The sequence below is a fragment of the Corvus hawaiiensis genome, chromosome Z (genome assembly GCF_020740725.1).
Source record: "Corvus hawaiiensis isolate bCorHaw1 chromosome Z, bCorHaw1.pri.cur, whole genome shotgun sequence".
Lineage (NCBI taxonomy): Eukaryota > Metazoa > Chordata > Aves > Passeriformes > Corvidae > Corvus > Corvus hawaiiensis.
The window spans coordinates 70,415,342-70,442,530 of NC_063255.1; the positions used below are offsets into that span (position 1 = coordinate 70,415,342).

At 39.0% G+C, this 27,189-nt stretch overlaps 1 protein-coding gene across 2 annotated transcripts in view; it reads left to right on the top strand.

Annotated features, from left to right (window-relative positions):
* The window catches only part of EPB41L4A (erythrocyte membrane protein band 4.1 like 4A), a 119,218-nt gene that overhangs the window by 37,614 nt on the left and 54,415 nt on the right, over positions 1-27,189 (top strand). For both annotated transcript variants that reach the window (XM_048292722.1, XM_048292723.1), the window contains 5 exons: positions 9,525-9,629; positions 16,400-16,451; positions 17,537-17,615; positions 21,241-21,338; positions 23,840-23,960. In XM_048292722.1, coding sequence (XP_048148679.1) covers positions 9,525-9,629; positions 16,400-16,451; positions 17,537-17,615; positions 21,241-21,338; positions 23,840-23,960 — 455 coding nt within the window. The remainder of the gene's footprint in view (positions 1-9,524; positions 9,630-16,399; positions 16,452-17,536; positions 17,616-21,240; positions 21,339-23,839; positions 23,961-27,189) is intronic.

Here is a 27,189-nt window from a genome sequence, read left to right on the forward strand (position 1 = left end):
CACTATGCCAGAGGTGTGTTGTTCTCTGTTTTTTTTAAGATATGCCTACAATAAGCCCATTTAAGATGCTGGAATCTCTCTCTCAGGAGAGATTTCCTCAGACTTTATCAGTGAAGTCCCATAAAGATGCTATCTCACACCGGCCCTATCAGGTTCTGGTGTTTCTGATGCTTGAGTTTGGGCACCAAAACTGAAAACAATTTTCTTGCATTTGGAGCCGTCGAATGTGTCTCTGCGTTACCTGTCCCACAATACAAGAGTGTGGAGAAATTTCCTGTCTTGATTCACGTGGGGTCAAGGGCAAAGTTGGCAGGAGAGAGTGAAGAAATGATTTGGAGGTGGGTCAAAGTAGTGGAGTAAGGATTCAGTGCAATACACAGGAGCCAGTGGGGGTGTCTGGCTGGGGGAAGCAGCACTGTCTGTGACAGGGGGTATGAGCAGGGAGGATGCTGTTAGTGCTCTGTGGAATGAGGCAGCATGCGGGAAAGGGCAAGGAACTGGGAAGTGCTTCGGGAAGGCACACAATAACCCCTGGATTACACGACGGGTAGATCTAATTAAGGAGCATAGGATTGGCAGCCAGGGATGAGCAATGATGCCAGGGAGAAGACAGTGATAGTCCTGTGTGAATTGCGGGGGGAAGGTGAAACAATTCATGGTGACACTGCCACATACACACAAAAGAATGAATTAATGGTTTGCAGGTTCCGTCGATGCTTTCAATTTAAATGTGTGTCACTATTTTAACTTAACACTTCTGTTTTGTTTTTATTTATGTGCAGGGGTATCATTCTACAAAAAAACCCCCCTCTGGCTTGGATTGTGTTTTATCTGAATATGCAGGGCTGGAATCTGCAGTGATTCGGGAACTGACTGACAGCTGAATGATTTGGGAATTGATTGACAGCTGAATGGGGCACTCTTGCTGTGAGTGTGGGTGTGAGGGGCCAGGCAGCACTAGTCAGAGGGTGACAAGGAGCTGGGAGCAGTGATGGATACTTCCTTTTCATCCCCCTCTGCTGCCGCGGCTCCCTGAGCGTCCTTCCTTTCCCATGCAGGGGCTTTTATGTTGTTTTTTTTATCTTCAGTCAAGCCTGTTAAAGTTGAATGCAGCCTAGCACCAGTGAAATGGTAATATGAGCCCATGAAGTGTGTGGCACTGGATAGCATCTCTTCAGGACAGCCAGAAACTCTAGAAGGGGAAGGAGAGAATGCAGGTGTATAAAGTTCCCCATTAGCAGCCATTATGCCCTGCTAATGGGTAGCTTATTCTTGTCCTGGTGGAAACATGTTGACTGTTTTTTTTTTTGTTTGTTTGTTTGTTTTGTTTTTTTTTTTTTTTGTGGGTGGCATTTGCCAACGAGGATATCTGGAAAACTATTTTTAGAACAAAAATACTTGCAGTTTATCCTCCATTGCTCTAATGGGGAATGTCTATAAAACAAAAAATGAAGACATTTTTAAAAAGTCAATCTTCAATTTTATTTTTTATATGAAATTCCAGATGTTTATTATGAGACATTTCAATGAAAATTAAGTCTCCAGTAGAATGAAATCAGTTTTCTGAGAAGCACCATGGCAAAGATGTACAGAAAATGTACGTACATTTTTCAGGGTAATACATGTATTCCTTTGCCTTCTGTCTGTCAGCAGTGCAGAAGTAAGTAACTTGGTGGTGTCAGCCCAAATGAGAAACTGAACTTCATCAAACTGGAAATAAAACTTTTAAATATTAAAAATGATCAAATGTTTGGAAAAAGCTTTTTGGGATGTGAGTGGCTCTGTGTTGGGGCAGGACTCCCACAGGTTTGTGGTGGAAGAGGAAAGTTCCAAAGATCCTTGTGCTTTGAAAGGCTTGTTGAATGGAGAGAGCTACTATTTTTGTTTTTTGTCTTTCTTCCCTGAGTCTCTTAGTGGCTCTTTCTATGCCAGAGCTAGGGAGAAAAAGTGTCTCTGTCCTTTCAAGAAATATATCCTCTCTTTGTCTTTTCCATTAGTTTTGCATCTGAGAAGATTCCACTGTTTCTCTTGTAACTTCTGCTCTTGTAATATCTCTTGACTGATAATAAGACAGTTCAATTAGCAGAATCAAATGATAAACAAAATCATGCTAACACCACTGCTTTTGAAGAAGGAAAACATAAATTATTACATTTTTTTTTTAAATTGAGCTTGATAGAGGCTTCTAAGGGTGAACTGACTTGAAGATGAAGATTTAAGCCTCTATGTTGCATTTGTTGTAGCCCTTACTCTTGAACATGGGGATTTGGAAATACAGGGTTAAAATTTAAATTGAGAGTTTACTTGGGAATATCCATCAAAAGTTGCTGACTTCATGACCAGAATATTGAAAAGACTTCAAGAAATGAAGTGCAGACTAAAGGAGGGGAAATAGAAAATGGAGGGGATGACACAGGTAAAGCCAGAGAGTAGCAGAAATAACTATCCTAAGAAAAGCAGAAGCAACTTGAAGGCAAAGAGGTTAACAAGGCTGAGAGTGGGTGGTAAGCAGGGCACCAAATTTGGGCTTTGCTGAGGTAGAGAGAGCATGAGAAGGCGGTTTGGTTTTTGCTCAGTCTAGTGGAGCTCTGTACAAACAAGCTTCTGCAGGTATGCTCAGCTCTGACAGTACAGCTATTCATTCTGAATGAAAAAACATCAAAATAAAGGATTGGCAAGAAGTACACTGACCTTTCCTCCTTCCCATTCTTCTTGCTCCTAAAACTTCCCAAACAACACAAAAAACCTGCTCACCATTCTACCAGCTAATAGTTTGGGCCAACTTCTTGTAACAAGACAATAACTTCATTACTTCTTTGTTTAACAGCTGCAGTAATAGTAAAATCCCTGAGCAGTTTGACAGAGTGAGTGTCTAGTCTTTAACTGTCAACATTTTCTCTTTCTGAAAGCCTTTTAGAGTTCAACTCTTCACTGACACTCCCTTGTCAGCCTTGCACTTAAAGCAATTAAGCAAAGCAAGTGACATATTTAAAGTCCCTGTGCTCTAAAACTGCTGTGCATAATGAGTTTAATATATGCTCCATGAAAAAGCATGCAACACCTAATTTAAAAGAGGTGTTTAAAATGATGGCTATAGGAAAAGATAGAGATATTAGAATAGAGGCTTTGGTACCTCAAGTGCCTCCCTTCGGCACAAAGGCAGAAATCACAAATAGGAGGAATAGAACCAAACATACCAGGACTAGATGTCTGACACAAAATAGATTATACCTATGTATTTATTCCTCAACTGATATTTTGTATGTACGTTGACAAAACTAGCATGAGGAATATTGCCATAAAGAGCATAAGAAATACAGGAAGACAAATAAGGCAAAAGAACTGAAAAGGGGAGAAAACAGAAATCAAGAATGCCAAAATGACCAACAGCAAAAATGGACTTTAAAAATTGCAGCAAGATTATATGAGAAAGGTTTCAAGAAAGACTTCAATGACTGGAAAAAGATTTGCAGAAACTATGTCATGAAAATTACCTAGAAAACAGGGGGTGCTTACTTTATTTAGAATGAATGTGCCAAAAATAAGTACAGCATCCTTTCTCTGCCAGGGCAATACTTCCACCAAGTGCTCTACCATGGGTTGCTCACTTCCCTCTCCTGACAAGAAGGTACACCAGGTCACACATCTGAGTGTGAAGAGCATCTTCAAAAAGTGGAAAAACAATAGTAACTTACATCTTCACCATTCCCAATGGGTGGTTGTATGCTGTATTTTCAAATTTCTTTAGTATTGTCATAGTTCCTTTCTTAGGTGTAGAATTATTCAAAGTACATGAGAATGATGGAAATGCTCATTGGTATTCAATTCTTCAGAAAAGATCTTTTCTGGGAAAACTTGAAATGCATTATTGTTGATATCTTAACTCATCTGTCATACGGTGAATGTAGATGCTAATGAACTGGATAATGTTACTATTAGGGGATAGATTAGTGAATAGATTTTAAAATAAAATTTATACGGCTAGAATTCCTCCACACAGAACTAGTTGCTGCCATTTTGTACATTACAGAGGAGAGATCAAATTTAAAGCACTAGTAAGTATTTAATTAAATTCCCAAAATTTAGTTGTCTTCCCATTACTTATTTGCTTGCTCTGCTTGCTCTGCTTGCTCTTTGTTGTCTTCAGTGGACTTTGATTCCTGCTTAGAGCATTCCTTTTAATGTGAGTGCAGATACAAATTGCATTGCTATACCATGTAAATATAAATATACTTGCTTATATCTTCTCCCCAAAAAGGACCCCACTGAACTGAATTAATTTCCCATAAGCCAAACATTTTTAAAGCATCATTTCTTTAACTTTTTTTCTTCTATATTTCAGAGTCAAGTAAATCAGTTTACATCTATCTGTGACAGTGCCTCAAAGTGCACTCCAGCCAGTAGTTACAAGGGGAGATGGTTAACTGGCTGGAGCCCACGCTCCTAGGAATGTATCCCTCTCTTAAGGAGTTTGCTCCTAAGCATATAAATTTGCGACAGATACAATAATTGCAAAACCAGGAAAATATGGTGCATCTTCAGATATTTTTTCTAGAATAGCATTTTATGACTGGAATGCAATGGATTGACCACTAGTGAAAGCTAAACTAGTCTACAGATATCTTAATATACAGCATTTAGAATTCAGTGTCATCTGTTGTATGCAGGCAGGTCAGACACTGTGTCAAGTTCTTGGGAACAGTGATAAGGAGGTCTGTGCCTGTGTCCATAAATCTGGGGAATTCTCAGACAAAAACCTCTGAAAAGAGGTTGGCATGTCTGCTGCCAGTGAAATACAAGCAGAGAGGCAGGGATGGATTAGTACATTTTGGATGGTTCATTTTAATAGTGTATACTTAGGGCAGCCTGTGTTGTTTCATTTGTAATTGTTAAATTCTTAGTTCCTGAAAGTATTTATTTCTGTTCTATGATTGTGCTGGGGAATGCCTTGCATGTATAAAATAACACTAATGTAAATTCTTCTCTGGACATGCATTCTGGAAATTAAGGTTAAGCTGTTTTGTCTAGGTGAATATTTGTAAATGTTTATTAGCATTTTTAATTTAAAGATTTTCCTCTGCTTGAACATGTGGTATGCAAATTGAGGCCTGGGTGGCTGACTGCCTTGGGGTAAAGGGGTCCTTATTCTGTGTTGTTAAAAACCAAGATCTTTGATTTCAGAGCTTCATGCCTTGCTGCTTTTGTCAGGGGAAGATGATGAAAAACTGCAGTAGTGTCTAGTCTTTTCTGAGCTTGAGGTAAGGGGCAAGAATAGGCCAAAAAGAAAAGTGAGAAAATGCTGTTTGGATACACATGTTTCTGCTCTGTATCTGTTCACTCTCATGTGTGATTGTGTGCTGCCTTTGTGCATAATTTTAATCTCTCCTTAGTAACCTTTACCTAGGGCAAATACTGCAGTTTGGTCTCTGAGGAGGCTGCATTGCAGGGGGACTCTCTGATGGGGGAAGGCATCTCAAAAGGCAAATGTTATATTCAACCAAAGTTCTAAGGGTTTTTTTTTTGGGCAAAGGCTCATGAATTCTTCTGCATCTTCCTTATTTTTTGGGGGGGTTGTAGGAGGTAGAGTGTGTGGATTGGATTACTTTCAGGAGAAAAGCTTCATGATGTCTGTTCGAACTAAAAGGGACAATGCATTACACTCTATTCTAATAACAAGAGGCTTCACTACCCTATAGCACTTTTCCTTCAAGAAAGGGACTAGCATCCTACTGGGGCAGAGATTTTGTCTTTAAATTCAGTTAACGTCAGTAGGTAGTTCTGATTTGGCCTCCACTGCTCTGTACAGCACAAGAGAGAAAATTAAAAAATACCCAACAAGAAAAACCTCATTGGAGCAAAAAAGCGGTGAGCTGTGTGAAAGATAAGAATTTCTGGTGTCTAAATATAGAGTAATATGAATATGTTAAAACACAGTACTCTGTGTACTGCTTTTAAAAGAATCATTTCTATTTGATTAAGAAAACTACAATTAAATCAGCTTTCTCCTGAATGGTCTGGCTGTCATTTTCTTTAGCCAGTATAAACCTGCCTTTCTGGTTTATGAAGCCACAGTGCTAACATGTAAAGCAAGATGTTATGACTCATTGAAACAATTCTTTGTTCTCTCTTGAAAGCATTGCTGATGGTGTTTTCAAATGTACTTGGGTTTACCCCTAAGAATGCAAACCTTTCGCAAGTCTGAGCTTAATGCAAGGCAGATTATGTAACTTTTGCAATGCCATATGATGTGAATGTAATACTTTCAGCGTCTTTGACAGTTTTGGTTTCCAGCTTTGCTGAATTTTCCTGTAATTTTACCAGGGGAAATAAGATGGCTTCTCTTAGTTTGCAAAACTTTGTACAAATGCAGTAAAAATGTGTTTCAGGACTGAGAGGTAGTTACTAAGGGATTCATCAGCAAAACTGCTTTCTTGACTCATCTTGAAGACGCAAATTACTTGCATGAAACCCTGAAATCATGTGGCTAAAAATGAGAACTTCAATTGAAAATGAGGCTGTGGTGGTTTCTCCAAGGGTCAGTGTTTTACCTGGACAGTGCTCTCCAGTGTTGGGAAAATACGAGGTTAAGGAAGGTGAGGTTAGAAGGATGTGAGGATAGATAGGTCCTGGCTCACATCCTGGATGTTCCCTTGCAAAGCACTTCTTTGTGTTCATGCAGGCTTTGCTGAAAGATGTGAGAGGGATTGGCAAAGAGGGCTGTGGAGACTACAGCATGCTGAAGGTAACCGAAGCACTGAGCACCTTGTTGATGTAGAGGTGGAGAGCCCCCAGCCATTGTAAGCTGGATGGTTTTGCTCAGTCTTTCCTCACAGCCAGACCACCTGTTTCTGCAGGACCTGCAATTGCTGAAGTGTTAACTGAGCTGTGTCAAAAGAGAATAGATTAACAAGCATTTATGTTTTCTCTCTGCCTAGCAGTATAAGTAAAAAGAAGTTAAAAAGCCTTTTATCTCTGAAAGGAAAGAAAGGAGGCTTTAATTTCAACCAAAACAGGTCTGAAATGTACGTATTTCTTGGGGATGACACACCAGCTTTAGTGTCCATGGAAGGAAAGCTGTCCCAAAAACTCTTTGTGCAGTCCTCAGCTGAATGAAGCAGAAGACTTCCAGCCAAGAAGGGTAGTTGTATTCTAAACTGGTGCAGAGTCATGTAAGTTGAACTCCTGTAAGGCTTAAGCTTCTTTGATTACTCCCAGGATTGTGTACTATTATTGTAAGATGCCTGAATGGAAATTGACAACTTCGTCTTGGTGGCTCAATCAGTATTTCTTAGTGCTGTTAATAAAATCAGCTGACACTGTGAATAACGATACTGGTCAGACAAGGAGTGGAAAGCTCATTGAAAGCAAACAGATTTGAACTTCACACAATCACAGAAGGTGAGCAAGGCTTGGGTGGGCACCACGCGATGTGTCCTGTGAACCATGGTGCAGGCAACTCTTTTTATACCTTCTGCAAGGGTTTACTGACCTCACTGTGGTTAACTGTGTCAAAAGCCATTGACTCTGAGTGGCTGATGGTGGAGATCCTTTAGTCTAAAACGTTCTCTGAATGTTTAGTACCCAGCTGGAAGTGTTGCCATCATTTATCTGCAAAGGTTGTTTGGAGTCAGGACTGCTTGTTTATTTTGAACTTTCCTCGTGTCTGTTTCTGAAGATGCCTGTTCAGTCCTAGGTTCCCAAGACATTGCTGTACTGCTTAAATGATAATGGAAACAGCTACAATGGTGAAGGTATTTGCCTTACATGACATAGAAACATAGAACATTCCAGTTGGAAGGGTCCCATCAGGATCATCAAGTCCAATATATGAATGATGAGATAACGATGTCCATTTTAGTGGGATGTCTCCTCTGCTTCTTTTGAATAACAACTAATCTAAAAATAAAACGAGCAAGGACAATTACATTTCAGTCTTAAATCCCCACTGTCTAGTAATCAAACCTGTATTTTAAGTATTTTTAAGGTGTGTTTTGTTTTGTTCCATCTTTTTGCTGCAGTGCTCCTGATGGTCACTCTATAGCTTGTCTTGCCTTGTTCTCACAACCTAAGTTCAGTTTCTTGTTGATGAAACTGATGATAAAATCACTGTATTGCTCTGTTTTATCCAACTTGATAAATTGAGATTTAGTGACTTTCTGCTTAGCTTAATCATGTTTCCCTCCAGATTGCCCTCTGTTTTGTGGCTGATCATTAAGGCTCACTGTACACGCTGAGGGAATATGTAATTGCAGTCGCTTGATGTAAACAACCACTGTGATGGATTTAGACAAAGAGAACCTTTCAAGTACAACTCCTGCTTTAAGCAAATATATAGTAAATCTGGTGAATAGCATGGATATGCAATTTCCAGCCTACCAGAGATGTTTACCTTGTCATGGCTTGCTTAGTGTGTGAGTGGCTACCTGAAATTGTTTTATTGTCCCTGCTCATGGGATTACTTATGAATCCTGACCAAATGCACCTGCCGAAAAAAAAATAGATCTTCACCATTGTGATGTGATTGATATTTCACCAGAAAAGATAAATTAAAGGATTTTTAAATCAGTATTATTTGCCATTTTGATTTTGAAATTATTTGCTCATAGACTAGAAAGTGAAACAGCACAAACAATATCCCACTAGAAAGTGAAATAGCACAAACAATATCCCACAGCTTCCACTTTCTGTTTCTTTTCTCTGTGGTGATTTTACTACAATCTAGTAGTTTACAAAATATGAAGCAGCTAAGCAAAACCTAATTGTGAGTTATGTCTGTATTTGCTTGTGGAATTTAGGACTGTAATAGTCAAAGGCTCTGACTGATTCTGAGGGGAGATCATTCTGTGTAATTATTCTCCATCTTCCTCATCTGTTTGTTGTTCACTGCCAGGCGAACCGACAAATACGAGGCATTCAGGTGGAAGTGAGCTTTTTATAGAGCATTCTCAACAGCACTGTTGTTTGCAATATTGTCCCCAGCATTGTTTGCAAATACTGTCGTAGATACTTAATGAAGTGCTATTCAAGAAAACAGCGGGATTATTTCAATTCAGGGTGTTGGACTGCTCCCCCTTCTACTATCAAAAATATTTTACAACAAGTAAAACCTAACCTTCTTTACAAAGATTAGTAACAGAGAAGTTAATGATGTATAATTTAGGTCTTAAGGGCAGTTTTGCCTCCTGATCTCCATTGTCAGAGTTTGAGTGACAGGTCTGTACTGGAAGGGTGAGTGTGATTTGAAAAATGCTATGTTCACCAGAACTGTGGAATTTTTGTTTGTTTTTTTTGTTTTTCTTTTGGTATTGTGTAACTACTACCTTACCAGCTTCCTAATAGTATTTTACAGAATTATTGTTTAAATGTGTAAAATATTTTCATCTGTACTGCTGAATTGTTAAAGGCACTGGGAACTTCCTCAATTTTTTTTTAGACAAAGCTAATTGAATGCATGAATGCCACTGCATATAGCTGACAAAGGCAGAGCATCTTTGTGAATAGGCTCTGTAAATTCTTTCCCACAGAAGTCAACGAAAGGGTCGGTTGTCCTGGGCTACGTATTTCGTCACTTAAACCTGGTGGAAATAGATTACTTTGGACTGCGCTACTGTGACCGAAGTCATCAAACGGTGAGTAAAAGACACAGCAGATTGGATTTGCCATGTATAAAATTTACCTTGTTGTGCTGTTTGCCTGTAAAGCATTAGATTGTCATATTTCCCCTAACTTTCACTGTTTCCTGGCTCAGGTTTCCAGTAATAATTTCTTTTGTTTGTTTGCAATAAATAGCTATTGGAATAGCTATTAATGTCTTAGATAGGAACAGAATCAAACACTAAATGTTGTTGAAAACTAAATCAAGAAAGTAAAAAGAGTAAAAACGTATTCTATGCAAGTAGGATTGATATTTTTTTCCTCTCTAATACTGTGCCCTGCAGCCAGTGCCTGGTGCTCTGTGCCCTTCAGCCTCACTTGGCCCTGCAGTGCCTGGGAAGAAGTGTCCCTGAGTGCATCACAGTGCAAGCTTCACTTGCAATGCTCCTGAGCACCTGGTTCAGAGTGTGTTGGGCCATGCCATTTTCACTCTGCCTGAACCATCTCTGTGCCCCTGAGCCCATGCTCTCTAGAGCCTCTGAGACAGGGACTCACCCACACATCTGAGGCTTTTTCTACTGGGAGATTACCATCCTAAACAGACAAGAAGAAGGAAGCCAGGCTGAGATGTTTCAGCCAAAGCAGGCAGTCTCTTGCAGCGCTGGAGCAGCCCCTCCAAAGGCTTGTGCCGGATTGCTGCTGGCAGAGGTGAGGAGCAGGGAGTGCTCAGCAAGAGGAACCAGTGCTGTATTCACAGGGTGGTCTTCATATTACCTTAAAATTATGAAGGTAATATTGCCTGGCCTATGGCTAAGTTAAGTCAAACCTTTACAGTTTTGAAGCTAGTGTTTTGTGATGATAGCACTGCACAAGACCCTGTTTCATCTAAATACAGTAATAACTTATTGAATTGGCTAAATATTTGCCAATTTCTTCTGTTAAACAGAAGTTGATCATGTAAAGACTGAATTCAGAACAGTGTTAAGCAGAAGGTTACTGATTGCTACTGAGAGCTACAGACTGCCCCACTTGCTGTATCTTAATTTCTGTGCTGTAGTCCAAACATTTATGAATTCAGTTCCTTGATAAGCTTCTAACCAAGTTTCATTCCATGAAGATGAAAGCCAGATTCAGCTGTGAACCAAAGGTAGACTGCTAAAAACTGTAGTTTTAGTTTCCTGAGGAATTTGAGGTGTGAATGAAGAGCAGGTAGGTATTTTTTGCTCTCCAAAGTGTTTTCCTTTTTCCTGTGGTTGCAAATAAAGTAAAAATGGCTGTTTGTGGGAATATTTCCAGAAGCATACACAGGGTGTATTTAGTGGTATATATGACAATATGTATATAAAAAGGATTGCATCTCTATTGTGAAAGGGACACATAAAAGCACATTTTAGTGCACATCCTTTTGTTCTACTTTTTCTCTCATGTGGTGCTCCAGTGTTGTAAATTTAATGTTAGCTTTAGGCTTTATCCTCTGGCTAGCCCAAGGTCAGGAAGCTACCATGATTCTTGATTTTTCCCATGGATTAAGAAGGTGTTTATCCCACTTCTGTCATTCACCTGCTCTTGCACCAACACTGGACTTGCCATGTGGATACGGGCCCTCAGCTGCATGCCAGCCTATGGAGTGCACCTGCCCTGCCATGTAGATGCTGCCACAGTGACTGGCCAAGTTTGTGCTGCTGCCTTTGCACCTGGGCCATTTTGTAACCAGCTGTTGTGAAAAAGCCTGTTCCTGTTGTTTGGCTGTGTCACAATAACGAAAAGTTGATGCTCTTTCATCTAAAAAGTTCATAAATGAGCCAAACAATGCTACTGTGTGTAGTTTTATGTGTTTTGTGATGTGTGGTTTTATGCTGCTAGCTTGCTATTTTTAGTGAAATCTTATAAGCTCATAAGAATGGACAATATAATGGAAAGTTTTCATGCACCAAACAATACCTTGTGCTTTAGCTGTAAACATATATTTAGTTGCATGCTGACTATGGCTAGAACTCTTGGGGCTGTTGTGGGAATTAGCCCTGTAATGGCTGGCAAGAAGCCTGGATTTAAATTTTGGATTGGATATTTTTTGGATCGACCACAGTAGATTTCCTAAGGGAAGAGGAAAAAGGTTACCTTGCTAATTAGTTTTAAAACCTGAGTTAGTCTCAGAGGAGAAAAGTATTTGGGGGTTGGGCTACCTATTAATACATTGCTTGTGGTAGGGAAAGTTTTATTTGTACTGTCAGGTTTTTTTGTCACACTATATATTTAACTGAATGATGAATAAAGCAGCATAGACAAAACTTACGTATTTTAAAGAACACAAACCAGTCACAAAAGAAACATTTTTATTATTAAGGGTTTGAAAAGGCTTGTTTAGTTATTTTCCCCATTACTTTTGCAAGCCTGAGCACTTCCAGGTGGTCTTTTAAGTGCTGTGTTGGTGAGGTACCTCTTCTGTGGGTGGTATCATAATTATTTTAGTACTACCAGTAGGGCTCTAATGAGTGAACAAGGTTTCACTGTGCTACGTAGTGTATATGAATGTGTAGCATTAAAATGGTCTCTTCCTGAACAGCCAACAAACTAATTAGCCTGTGAGAAGAGCTGGATGCAGCAAACAGATTGACAGAACTGGGTGGCACTGGCAGGGCCACGAACAGTAGGATGAAGCATAAACTGGATGGCCCTGTCTCCAGGGTAGTTATTTGGTCATATTACACAAATTTCGCTTTACTGACATTCCAGGTATCCCCAAACTCTCCGCAGTAAAAGGAAAGTATTCAATTTGAAGAATTATGCTCTGGAAGATTACAAGTTGCTGCCAGAATAGCTTTACCTATATTTATTTAGTGCTCTGAACAAGACAGGTCTCCAAAAGAACAATAAAATGTACCTTCTAATAATTAGTTAAAATACAACATTTAATAATGAATTTAAAATTCTGTGATATAAAACTACACCCCAGTGAACAGATGGGTTCAACTAATGCTGTGGGTTTTCAGTAGTGTTTCCTAATCTCTTAGTGCCTTTGTTGACAAACTACATGGTACTTCTTTTCATGCAGTATTTGAGTACCTTTAAAAGAACGACCAATTTTCTTGGAATGACACTGAATCTCTTACTGTGCTTCATCATGTAGCCTTCACCTGAGCCTTTTGCATTGCTGCAGAGTGCTGGTACCCAAATTACTGTAAGCTGACACCAGATACTGTCCTCGTGATTCTCAATGTGAATCATCAGCTGGCTCTTGCTGGATTTGTGTCTTCTGCCTCATCTGCCAGGACTTTGTGCCCCATCTGGTATTTTCTGATGAGACACGATCACCAGAATATGTGCAGCAGAAGCTAGGGGTAGGTTAGGAAACTGTCCAGCCTCACAGAATCACAGAGTTGTTAGGGTTGGAAGGGACCTCTGGAGATCACCCAGAGCAATCCCCTGCCAAGGCAGAGTCACCTGGAGCAGGTGGCACAGGAACACATCCAGGTGGATTTGGACTGTTGCCAGAGATGGACACTCCACACTCTCCCTGGGCATCTGTTCCCATGTTCTGCCACCCTCAATGTAAAGAAGTTCTTCCTCACTGAGGTGGAACTTGTGTTTTAGTTTTGGCCATAGCTCCTTGTCCTATCACTGGCACCACTAAAAAGAGTCTGGCATCATCCTCTTGGCACCTACCTTGGAGATATTTATGGGAATTACTGAGATCCCCTCTCAGTTTTCTCTTCTCCAGCTTAAATAGGCCCAGCTCTCACTTCTCCTCCTAAAAGAGAGGCTCCAGACCCCTCATCATCTCTGTGACCTTTCGCTGGACCCTCTCCAGTAGCTCCTTGTCTGTCTTGCATGAAGCAGCCCAGAACTGGACAAAGTTTTCCAGATGTGGCCTCCCTGGGGATGAGCAGAGGAGCAAGATCACCTCCCTCGACCTGCTGGCTACACTCTTCCGACTACAGTCTCTCATTTCTTTAGTATTTGGGCAAAACGGTGGCCCAGGGATATATTTCTCCAGGGGCTGGGTAAACTGGTGCTGGGAGGGCTGTCCTGCCACTCTCACTGCTGGTTCCTGCTGTGCTCCAGCTTCCAGGGGTTTTCCATGTGGTCCCTTTGCTACTGCCTTATGGCTTTGCCAGAGGTCTGTAGGACAGCCAAGCTAGTTACTGTTCTGGAAGAGGTCAGTATTTTCTTGAGGTACTCAAAAGGCAGAATGGAGATAGCAATTTTAATACATGATATGTCAGGAGAAGCTGAGCAGAATTTGATGAGGGAAAGGGTACTTCTGAAACCTAAAGGGTGTTCCCTTGTCAAATGCCAAAAGAATGGTGCTATATACCAAAAATTGTACAGCATGCTGTGATGTAAATATTCTTTTCTCACCTGAAAATGCTTATTTGAGCTATCATAATCAGTGTGTACCACATACTGATACCCTCTTAGGGCTCTAAGAGGAGAAATAAAAATACAGAAGGACATATCATGCTATTCATTCATACTGCACCATGCCCCCACCCTGTAGGTGTGTTTTCTCCTCTGCTACGAGGAAGCTCTGTTTGAGCACACAAACCTGAGAACACAGCAGGTAGGAGGTAACCCATGGCAAAATAGGGAATTAATCTCATACAATGTAGAGCATATTTTGTCCTCAAGATCTTAGAAAAACAGTCGAATTGTACTTAGCTTGTGTTTTGTTGAATGGATTTTTGTTCTTTTTATGGATTTTTACACTCATCCCCAAGCACGGTACACTAAATTATCTAGGAAGAAAGAGAACTGTTGTGCGTGTTAAATTAGATGACATAACCAGTGGAAAGAATATGGAGAATGATAAAGTTGAGTAGAAACAAGAAATTTTAAAGGAATATTAACGGATAAAAAACAACAGACACAAAGGTGATGGTCAGGTGAGTTACAGGTAGTAAGAATACACTTTTAGAGTGCAGCAAGATCAGTACACTGATGATATGATGCTAAATATAATCTATATAATTTCAGATTCTAATAATGAAGACAGAAGCATTAAATACATACTTTTAGGTAGGAATTACTTGAAAATTTTTACATTTCTTATATAATAGCGATGTCCTGAACTCAGCAGATTGATGTTCTTTGCTCTGAACATTTGCAGGAAAAAACTGACACAACAATTCCAATTCTTAGTGTTGTCTTAGGTTGTGGGAAAACCTCGATAACTGGAGACTATAATTGAAAAATGATACATTTTCTTTTCAAAATTGTATTTCTTTTGTAAATGTGAACAAAAACTGACACATGTGGCACGATAGCTACAGGTTTGTAAGAATCTAATTAAGACAGTCCAGCATTTATTTTGAAGTTGATAGATCTTTCTGCACCAGAGACTTCATTGATTAATACCACAGCAAACATTTCAACCAAGTTAATATTTGTTTCAAGTAGGTTTATGGAATTTGACCCACGTTTAACCCTATGCAGATACAAAAAATTAAGATTCCAGATTTGTGGTAAAGTGCTTGCAGGCACTTAAAAGGGCTAAATATGAAATACTGCATAGAGCTTGGATGGATGCTGCTTACAAATCTGGCTTGTATGGGAGCCAGATTTGTCGAAGTACAAAGGACAAAAGAGCCCATTTATTCTTTATAATGTAAAACATCTTTTTTTTTTTTTAAACGTCATTTCTACCTAAAATTTAAAAGGCAGTTATTTTCTTTAATGACATTGTAACTTTTAAATCAGTCATAGTAATAAATAAAAAATTATTAAAGTCACACTAAATGTATTTGTAAAGAACAAATAGTAAACTAGTCACTTTAGTAATTGGATAGTTTCATTGGTTAGGACTATTCAAAAATGATTAATTTTTTTCCCATTTCTTCTGTAAATGTTAAATACTTCTTTTAGATTCACAACATTAATCCCTTGCAGGTAAGTGGGTAGGTGCTGGGTCCTCCACTTCTCGGCAGCAGGGGTGAGCCGCTTGTAAGCCTGTGCAGGGGAGATACAGGTGGGGAAGCACTGGGGAATGTCACAGTGGCTGCCAGGAGATGAAAAGGGTGAAGGTGGTGTGTCGGAGCTGCCTTGGCATTTCCGACTGTGGGGTTTGTTGTCAGCAACTGCTGTGCAAGTGCACTGGATTAATGAGACACTCGTTTTTTTGTTCCACTTCTCCCAGCACTGCAGCCTATCAGCCTGGAAGTGTAACTATACGTGACACTTTATCCATCTATACAAGCATTTAACAAGTATCTACTACGCATTACTAAGTATGTGTGCGTAGGTGTGCCCACAGGGCTGTGGTGTTGGGGTTCTTGGATCTGTAAATGTTCTCATCTTCATTGTTTAACTTTGGCTTGAAAAATGCCTTTTCATTATCCATGAAATTCCATTCATCTTTGGCTTGCAAATAAAATGTTAGAAATCTCCTGCTCCTCCCCCCACCTCTTGCATTCTTCAGGAAAATTTTGGCAGCCTTTGAAATAATAAATAGTTTCATGGTGATTTTAAGTGTGGGTTTGTGTCATGGCCACAATGCTAAATACTCACTGGAGAAATGAAAAGGCAGATGAGATTCTTGTCTCTTCACCACCACGCTGAAGTGTTTGATCTCACCTGTGCTGAGCTCAAGACCTGTGGCACCCACAGAAAAGAATATTTTCTCATGCTAGCTGATATTTATTTTTACTAGCATAAGTAGCAGCACACTCTCTTCCAGAGATGAGAGTGCAGTTCCTCCTCTCAGCTCAGTATGAGGGAAGAAGAAAAGCTTAAGTGATATGAATAACCAATTTTTCTGTGTTCATTTTCCAAGTTAAGTAACTGATCTCCATAATTATCTGTCTTGCAGTACTGGCTGGATCCTGCCAAGACCCTTGCTGAACATAAAGAATTGATAAACAGTATGTATTTAATTTGAACTTCAAAGACATATCTGAAGATGAAGTAACAATGTTCCATCTATACAGTCTGCACATTATTTCTATTCTAGTCACAGCAGATTGATAGTTCTTAACAAGTTTGTTATTGTAGTTCTTAATGGTATTAAAATTTTACACATAGATTGCACATGGTATCATTTGGTACTATTCTGTGTGGTTATTGTCCAGAGATTTCTGTGTGCTTGAATTTTGTTTTAGGCTAATAAGTGGTGCTATTCTTAATTCGTATAATTAATTCTATAAGAGCTGTGATGCCTCTATCACGCTTAGCATACCACAACCAACTAGGATTCCCTTCTGCTTCTTAAAGTAAAAGCAGTGCCTCCTAATGATAATAGATTTTCTTCTATTACTGTCAGTTTTCAGATATTGCAGATGCTAGATCTGTTATATTTATTACAATTAAAGAATGGGATTTGGACATGTTTAAAAAAAAGATGTAGAAGTGGAGCATGCATGAAATAAATATAGCTGTAAGGATTTTGGTACTGAGTTATCTGAATAACAGAAGAGTAATATGTTTAAAAGGTGTATTAGAGGACCTTTTCCAAGTATTTCTAAATTTAACATAATTAAAGATGCTCCGTAAGATACTTGGAAGTGTGGAAGGAATTACTATTCAGTATTATTAGTTATGACAGACAATCACATTTCAGGCACAATTACATTTTTCAGATAGCTTCAGTGGAAAAAATATTTAAACATCAAAATCAAGCAGCAAAAAAAAACTATCTTGGGGAAGTAACAATTTAGCAATGAAGGCTAAAGTGAAATTTTCAAAATAAGAAAAAATTCCAAGTAGACAAGATGTGAATAATTAAAAGATTAAAAAAAATTATAAAAATCCTTTTTTTTTCTGCTTATGTGTAATGAGTGTAGATGTATGGACTTCCGGTGTGGATGTTACATTTTTTTCAGAAAATTTCAAGTTTCATAAAATGTTAATATAGACTTCTTAGTAGCTGTCCTGTAGTCAGCTAGTAACAATTCATACCAATTAGCAGTTCATGATTACTCACTTCTACACTAAATTTTTTTTCCCACAGCTGGACCACCATACACTCTGTATTTTGGCATAAAATTTTATGCAGAGGATCCATGTAAACTTAAGGAAGAAATAACAAGGTACAGTATTTCATAAAAGTGTAGTTTGTTGATCTCAGGCTAGCAATATATTTCATCCAGGTGCATATTGTTATGGTGTGTCTGGATTGGGTTTGTTTTTGCTTGAACATTGGTGTGTAGGAAGAAAATCGTGATTAACTTCACAGTGGTTAGTAGTGACAACTGTTTGGAAGCCCAAGAAGAAAAGATGTTCTCTGATGCATCAAAAATCAAAGGGCCTTGATGTGCATTTTTGGGGGTGGGTTTTTATTTTCTTATTTTCACTAATGCATTGTTACAGCTGAATTTATATTGTGCTATAACCAAGTTTATAGTTTACTTGGATATCAGATATAAATACAGGGAATTTTCTTCTTTACTGGCCATAGTTTAAATTCCAGAACTGCTTTTCTAGGGGATTTCTTTTGGTCTTGCTAAAAATATGTGAAGGAAATTGAAGAGTTGCATGCCTCTGATTCTTTTACCTAAGCTTGTCCTCTGCAAGGTATGAGGATGCACACAGTACCACATGCTTGCACACAGACACACACATGGTTATCTGAACTCTCTCACAGTTTCGGGGTTTTCTGTTTGTTTTATTTATTAAATGTCTTGGACAATTAGTTTTAGGTTCAAAAGGAAATTTGAGAATTTGGGTAGGTAGGCAGACAAAATTAGTGTGCTGGCTTGCATTAACAGATGCCAAAATACTTCTTTTGATGTCCTAAGAATGTGACACATGAGGATTCGTTAGAATGCATGCAAGCTTTTCATTTTCCTTAATCAAAGATTGCAGCACAGCCAGAATATTTTTCTTGTTCCAGAGTGAGAAAATTCTTTTGTTTCCATACTGGCACAACAGGAATGAAAGTATCCAACACAACAAGACCCAGGCTAGGCTGGTAAAAATAATAAATGCTGTGAATTGGCAGGTGAAAGAGCATAAGCTGGCAGCAATGGAATGCCCCTGTACTATGCAAATTTGGTGCAGTTTTCCTGCACTTTCCAAGCAAAGCTTTAAATCCTGCTCACAGGGAAAGACAGGTGTCCCTGGGAAAGGGAACTTTGGCCACAGAACCTGTTGTGACTGCCTCCCGGGAGGCAGGGGGCTAAATTTTCACAACTTCTCCCCTTGCCCTGTGATAAGGCCAGTCAGTGATCTGCACTGCTGATCAGGTGTGTGAATCCAGTCAAGAAATGTTGCAGTGTAATTAGGAAGCCTCTGTTCGTGACTTCACAGTGCTTGGTCATGTAGAACTGTCACCTTAGATGGTACAAAGGGAGGGCCAAGGGATATGATAGTATTGTGAGTCTGCTCTGAAACATATTGAATAGTCAAATACCTTCAACATCTATGAACACTTATTCCCAAAGGCTCTTAAATCTTGGAGGGAAGGTTGTGGGTTTTTTTTTTTTTTTTTTTTTTGTTGTTCAGGAAAATAACAGTAATAATAGTAATAGTAATAATAATAATATTATTATTAATAATAATAATGATTCTCCTTAGAATCATTTGGGTTGGAAGGGACCCTTAAAGGTCCTTCCACTTAGGAGGCATTAAAGGCCCTCTTTTTATTTATTATAATAATAATAAAAATAATAATAATTTTCTGCCTAAGTGTGTAATTCCAGTGATGTGTTAACTGCCTTGTGCTAACCGATGGGTTTCTTTGGAGTATGTATTTATTACTTTAATGGACATGAGAGCTAACTCTGTTGTTATTAGATTCTGACGATCTGTGCCATTACATGATTACTCTTTGCAAATAATGAAAACCTGTCAAATTTGTAATTGCTTTGCAGCAGAATCTGTCTGGCTTGTAGGCAAAAGCTAACACTGTGGTGTTTGCTGGATGTGTTTGCCAGAGAAAACTCGCAATTAGGCACTCTAATATATGCATGACAAACATGACAGCACACAAGATGAGAGTGCTTTAGCTATAGGTATGGACAAAAGGCCTGGTTTTGCAAGGAGTTCAGCGGCTTCAGTGGGAATTGAGATTGTTCACCTTACAGGAGTCACTTTAGCAATAAACAGTGCAGGATGCAGGTGTATTTTGAAGTTTCCTCTGCTACTTTATTTTGAGACTACAGAACTACAGCTACCTGCTCCATGGATAATATATTTATAGCATCCTCTCCTTCTAAGCTCTGCTTTGTAGAGGTGGAGAAATGCTAACAGAAGTATGGGTGTGCATCAGAAATGCATTTCATGTCAGAAAGATGATGTTGTGTATTCCACAGAAGATGTAAAATCATCTTTGTCATTATCATAATTCATACAGGGAAGATTTGTCTAGGTATGACTGCAGGCATAAACTGGAAGCAGGACTCAGGTACTGCTTAGAGTGAAGGAACACTGAGTGTCTGTGCTTCGTGTTGCCCAATGATATTCCCAGAAAATTCTTTGGCAAATGCCCTGTTGCTTTAAGGTAGAGAACATTAACCCTTTTTTAGACGATGGACATTTCTACTACAATATCTGTCACAGCACAAATTCTGGGGAATCATTAATCAGAAAAAACATGGATATCTTTATTCAGAGGCTCACGTGATAAAGTCTAGAAAATCTGGTTGGACCTTAAGTTTTCCGAGTCAGCTATCATGTAACCTGAAGTTTGTAAACTTCCCTGAAATCAGTGTAGGTGCACTTTGAGCTTACAGATCATTCCAAGGTGCTTTCATAAATAACTTGTACTAACACAGAATAAATTATTTGCAGTGTAGCTGAATAGGTCTATGTAGATAAAATTGAACTAGTGAATAATGAAAAAGCTATGTGTTTGTATGGAAGACCTTTTTTTTTCTGTAAAAGTTACCTTCTCTGTATTTTTTCCTTTTGTAGGAAATCAGTGCAAGAAATTCACTTAGGATTATGTGAAACACTGCATAAATCTGTTGTAATGAAACCAGACAAAATCCAAACAGTGTTTAAAAGATTTCTTATAAATCATTATGGGAAGTTGCAAAACTGCAGGTCCTTTATATAATGGCTTGTTATCTTGTCTTTTCCATCTGCTTTGGGCATATTGATTCATTCTAAGTGGTCTCAGCTTTACCAAGTGTTGAAGCAGGTTATGACTTTGAAAATTACATTTTCATCCCTGCTATTGCTATTCCAAGCAGGAGAGCACCCTGTGGTATGACAGATACAGTTAATTGCTGATGGCACACCCCTCCATCTTCTTCATGGACTCCATCAAAGCTACCTGCTGCATTGTAGTCGATCCTCTGGTATGTGCAGAGGAAATATTTGCGTAAAGAAGCATCCAATACCCAGTTCTCTTTTGCTCTGATCCAGTGATGAGGTCAAACTTTTGCCCATTGATAGGTTTCTTTTTCCATTTTCTGATTCCTTTCCCCACTTCCTGACTGCTCTATGAAAGTCAAAAGAGCGAAATGACATTTTAGGGAGATAATGGATTGTATCTGCACAACATAAGCAGATTGGAAAAGCAGGGAGTGATCCTTTACCTAGGTTCTTTCACTGGATTAATCTTAGTTGTTATTTCAGGGTCAATAGGGGAAGTAATTTAGAGAGGAATACAGGCTCTTACTGTCACACAGTTGTGGTACAATAAACTGCATGATTTTGAAGTATTAATTGGACTTGAAATAACAACTTTATTTTCTCTCTGTGTTTTAGGTATCAGTTTTTCTTGCAGGTAAAGCAAGATGTTCTACAGGGCCGTTTGCCTTGTCCAATCAACACTGCAGCACAGCTGGGAGCATACATAATTCAGTGTAAGTTCTCCTGGCCCACTGAGAGCTTATTTCTTTCCATCTTGCATTGTGATTATTAAGTGGTGACTGAAGGCATCATTAACACTTTATGCATTCATTTCAAAACAGAACAAAAGTAGTGTCACTGTTTCACTTCAAGAGCTGTAAATAAATGACCATTTTGAACAAATAGTGCAGGAGCAATATGAAGTTAATGTAAAGAGGAAACTTCAAATTCAGTCTGAAGACTCTGCTAAACATTCTTTACCTTGCTAGAGAATATTTTATCATGTACTCAAGACTTTATGGCTTGGATTACAGGTAGAGTATGACAAAACCTTCATCAGGAAATCTACAGATTTCAAAAGGTATTGGCAGCCTCCAATCACAGTCTGCCAAATTAAAGATTATTTCAAAAATAACATTATGTCAATATGACTGCATGTTTGCTTGGAGGGAGGATATGATCTGACCTGAAGTGAAGAATTTTCACTTTTTTTAGCATTTGTCTACATTCACCCATCAGTACAGATCTTTTCAGAAGTGGATGCCATATCCTGCATATGTAATAGAACTAGCAATCAATTAGAAAGGAGCTGCTGTCTACTGGAGCTGTTATTCTTTTTCCATTACAGATCAAGATCTATATTCAAACACAATTGGTAACCAAAAATTGTGTGAAGAGCCATGCTGGGACCTCCATCTGTAATTTCTTCTGTGTTAAATTTAGGTTGTCTAAAGTGATATGTATCAAGGAAAGATTATTTGTATTATTGGTGTTACAAGTGTGACTCAACAACACTTAATATAACATTAAAAATAGTCCTCCTTTTATATCCATTTTAGAATGACAAGGCAGAATAACTTGTGTGTGAAATGGGAATGGGCATAATACAGGATTTCATGGGGGATCATATGTGTATCTGAAAAGCTAAAATTTCAGGCAGTATTTATTTGTGTACAATTATTTCTGACTTAATTTTGCCATCTAAGAAATATGACGTCATCCTCTGAAAAATTTTTTGCAATGCACATTTCACTTTGCTGGCACACATGCCTTCCCTGAAAAAAATACTGCAAGGGTGAAGCAGGAAAATATGCAATGATGGTAGCATTTTCATTTTATTATGAGAAATGAGTAAAAAGAGTAAATTCATGCCCTTTAGTAATTTTGTAAGGTGGTGAGAGTGTTGTTTTGGTGTAGTGTCCTGTTCCTGTAATTCTAATCTCAAATACTCTCTTGGAAAACAATGAGGAAGTTTATGGGATAGAGAAGAGTTAAAGCACAGCCAGGGTTACATACAGTGGGTTAAAGTTAGTCCAGGCACGAGCAAGCATACATTCCCATTGGCTCTATAAAAAGCTTTATCCTTGTGTTTATGGCTTGCAGTTGTTCAAAGTATGTAAAGACACCTGAGAAATGCCTGTGTCAGACACTGAACACATAATTTTTATGGAGGTTTTCCAGTGAAACTTCTCAACGTCCCTACTGAGCAGATCATTGTCTTTTTCTAGCAATGTCGTTTCAACATTTTGGAAAGAAACATCAGTAATTAGAAGAGTCTTTTCCTTCTTGGCTCTCGAAGCCTTCTTTTTGCTATGTTTTTGGCTTAGTGGGCATTGGATAGAAAGCTCCTGTGAAGTCTTTCTCAGAGAAACCCAGCCTACAGATATTACCCAGGGTTATAAAAAAAATTGAAATATGAACTTTTGCAGCATTTCTCAGATAGATGCAATTACAGTTAAGATCAGTAGATCTGAGTTCTGGCCAAGATGCATATTTATTTTCTAATTATGTTACGACGTATTAACAGACATGACTAATGTATACAAATTCAGGGTTGCTTCAGAGAAAATTACATTGGCTCTTCATCATGTTCTTTTCTTTAGGAAAAAGTCTTTTGAAAGTTATTTTTACTTGAAAACTGAATTTGATGTTCAGGGAATACACTGATATTTTATTGAAAAAGGAAAGCTTGTGATTCTTCATGAGAAACACCATTAGTAGACCTTCCCTTTAGGAGTCTCAAGATACTTACCTGCATTTGTATTTGCAGAAGTTTATGTTAAAGTCCCAGCAATAATACGGATCAGTTCTACTGGTAGTATTGCAGTTTATCATGAGAGCACAGATATTACAAAACTAGACTTTTCTTCTACACTTGTTTGCCTATGTTGCCAAATAATTGATGTAATTGAATTTAAACTTTGCTGGCTCGGTCAAAATTTTATCTGGCCTGTAGAAGGATTAGGTTTCCTGTCAAGGCTTCTAGTTCTTTCTAGCTATAACCCCCTATATATCTTTTAAAATATGCGAAGACAATTTTTTCTTGGTTTTATGTGTGCTGATGTGAATAGTTCTGTATTCTCTTCCTTTTTTCCTTTTTTTTCTTATCTGACTGACAATTAAATTGGCCGTCAGCTGGAAAGGGGTGGCTGGGCACCAGTAGGTGGATTATATAACATGTTTTTTGGTTGAGAAAAGGCACAAGTGACCTTTTCCTTCTCCTTGCATCCTCTAGCTGAGCTGGGGGACTATGACCCATACAAGCACACTGCAGGCTATGTCTCCGAGTACCGCTTCGTTCCCGACCAGAAGGAAGAGCTGGAGGATGCCATAGAGCGGATACACAAGACTCTGATGTAAGAATTCAGTACTCTTGGGAACTTGGCAGGTAATACCAGACTCAGGGATGCTTGGTAGGCAGGGAGGAACAGCTTGTGGTGCAGAGTGGAGGTTTCTAGACTTGGGGAAAGCACTCAGGGAATCCAGTTATACTTCTCAGAAGCAGAAAAGATTTTACATAATTGAAGCTGTTCTTTTAGGAACTAAGTAGGACAATAACTGGAAATGTGAGGTTTGTCAGAGCTAGATATGGGTGTTTCAGAACCAGTAGTTTTAATAAAACATATGCCAGAAATTCAACCATACGTAGAGCCAAAATAAACATTTACTTGCTTATCTCCAAGTTCATGTTCCTGGTAAGTGTAAAGAAGCTTGTTCTAACAAATCCAAGTTAAGTACAATTGTGATATAACCATTTGAGAAGATGAGAGCAGTAAGGAACCTTTCATGAGTGTCTTCATCGTATTCTTTGTCAAAGTAATGCAAAGACAATCAGTTACCCATCTTGTAGCAGATCTAAATTTCTTGATTCTCTTGCTGTAATGAAGCCACAGTCTGGATAAAGGTTAAGTAATTTTTGCCTGTAGCGTTGTGTGTTAATGTTATATGTGTCTTGTTTAATGAGAATAGGTATTAACTCAGGATCACAGCTGTTCTCTCTGAAAAGTTCTCCAGTAATTGGAGTCTGTGCCAGCTGCCACATTGACCTGAGCTTTTGCTTCCAGAGAAGAGAGCCTGTTGTCAATAATTATTTCTGTGTGGTTGCATGACAGCTTTATACTAATTGATACATTTCAGAGAACTTGCTACAGGTAGTTCTATGAAATAAAAAAGTATTGTTTTTTTCATTCCAGAGAGAGGAAACTGAGTCACAGATAGTTAGTTTGGTTCAACATCACAGAATTGGTTTGTGAGAAATGAGAGTTGCGATGAATTGCTGTGAACTAAGCAGCCTTCATTTCTCTCTCTCAAGTTTCTGTAGTCATTAGTGTAGTAAATCAGATTAGTTCCCATTTGCCTCAAAAGGTTTGCAGCCTTGACAATGAAATTCAGAAGCCAGTGGTTGTGAAGGGGAGTGATCACTGTCATAACACGTATTGATCCAGAGCTCTAGTACTGTTTTGCTGCTTGGCTGCAGTTGGGTGTCAGGGATTTAGCAGCATCAGAACAGAGAGGAAAGCCAAGGTGTATTCATTGCTACTTCAGCCCAGCTGTTACCATCAACACTGCCAGCTTTCACTTCTGCACAAGTGACCACAGTCTCTTTAGTTAAGAAGTTTGAAGCTGTAGTGGCTGAGGGCATCCCAAATTGTCTCACCAACTAGAAACATTTTAGGGACAGGTTTGTGATATGGTTTGGAAGAATTGTTTTATTTTTTCTGGATCCCAGCATGGAAACACAGGGCTTTTTTTTTTTTTTTTTCCCAGCACAGCTGTGGCACTGCATATACCTTCCTTCTCCTGGTTATGTCCAGAAAAACTGGTTTTTGTTGCATATTTTCTTTCAGTTTTTTTTACACATCACAATAGCTATTTAGGGATTCAGTAAGGATGTGGTTTTCTGAGAGAGTTTATAAATCAAGGAAGGTGAGGGAAGAAGGTGGAGGGGATTTCTGGCTGCATGGAGTCTCTGCAGCCTGCCTATTGTAATTGTTGTCGCATCTATAACCAGCATGACAGCCCCAAGGTCAGAGAGCAGTGTGAGGTGACCTGATGTTGTCATGCACATCTGGAGGATCAAGCAGTGACTTTGGGGCTCACACATAAGAAAGCAAACACTTGGTGCTGGAGGAGAGACAGAATCCCTCAGTGCAGACAGGAGAGCTGGTGTTGCACTGCTGACAGTGCCCATTTCAGACTGTGGGAGATCTATCACTGACCGGTGCTTGGAAAGTCAGCTGCTGCTGTGTTTTGAATCAACATTTCATGCTGTCAGTAGGGCACAAGCAAAGTGTAGCTTTTGATGTTGTTTAGGGCCTCAAGTGGCACTCAGGTGCCCTTTGTCCATCCAAAGGAGTGTGTGTGTGTCAGCTGCATGGCTGTCACTTTGCCAGTGGCAAAGACTGCTTTAGTTTTGGGATGTGTGATGCTGAGGAGAGTTTGTATTTTCACACACGATGAAAATGAAACACCCTTTGTATTAATGGGAATTCTTTCAGTCCCCGAGAGTCCTTCATCCCTTCACATTCTGGCTTCTCCCTCTGCTTTTGGGAGGACTTCTTTCTCTGGCTTCCATCTGCTTCCTTCAGAAGCTCCAGCTCACATCTTTGCTTCCTTCAATATTTTTGCAAATTCAGTTTCTAATACATGATGCATTACTGTGAAAGTATTTCTAAAAACACACTGAAACATTTATTTGACATTGGTCCTTCCAGAGGCAGGTGAGAACCGAAGAATTCAAGTGCATCAGCATTTTTCTAAGCATGGTCAGTAAGGAAAGACTAACAGCAGCACTTAAATTGGTGTTGTATTCTAGCACTAATTCAGTAATGGGGTAATCCACTTTGCTCAGGACTGGTATTTAGCCTGCTTGGGAACTCAGTGAGACAATACAGCCCCTGTGAACATTTTGCTGACATTTCCAAGAGCCACTTGCAAGACTTTAAATTACAAATCAAGCTGCAGAGTAAATTCTTACAGCAAAAGTGTATAAAAGACATGACAGATGTGACATTACTGATGTGCCGAATATCCAGTGTTCTGCGTGTTCTGAATACAGATAATGAATGACACATCTACTGGGATTTGAAGAGAGGGATTTCTCTTACAAGCTTCAGGTCTGCTGCTTTTTCAGGAGTCCTTGGAGAGAAGACCACCTGAAACAGTGGCAGTGCTGCTACATGGATAAGATGAGCTGAAGCAGTCCATCTGCCAGATACAAAGAAGGCATTTTAAATACCTTTGAATACCTTTAAATACCTATTGCATTCATGCTAGCACTGCTGTTCCACGTCTTTGACCTTGGAAGTGCTTTTTACTTTGTCAGTTATAACTCAAAGTTGGGAAAACCTGGATGGTAGCTTTTAGGCTAGAGAGAACAGAGACAAGAATCAAGAATTTGCATCTTGCAGGACTTTTACAGATCTTTGGTCAAAATGTTGAATGTAGAATGCTCTACTTCACACCTTGAATTTGAAAGGCAGCACATCCAGTGAAGTATTTCCCCAAGAAAACCAACAGGATGGAGCAGGATATGCATCTTTTTGAGCTGATATTTTTACAAGACATGTTGTACTGTCCCAATAA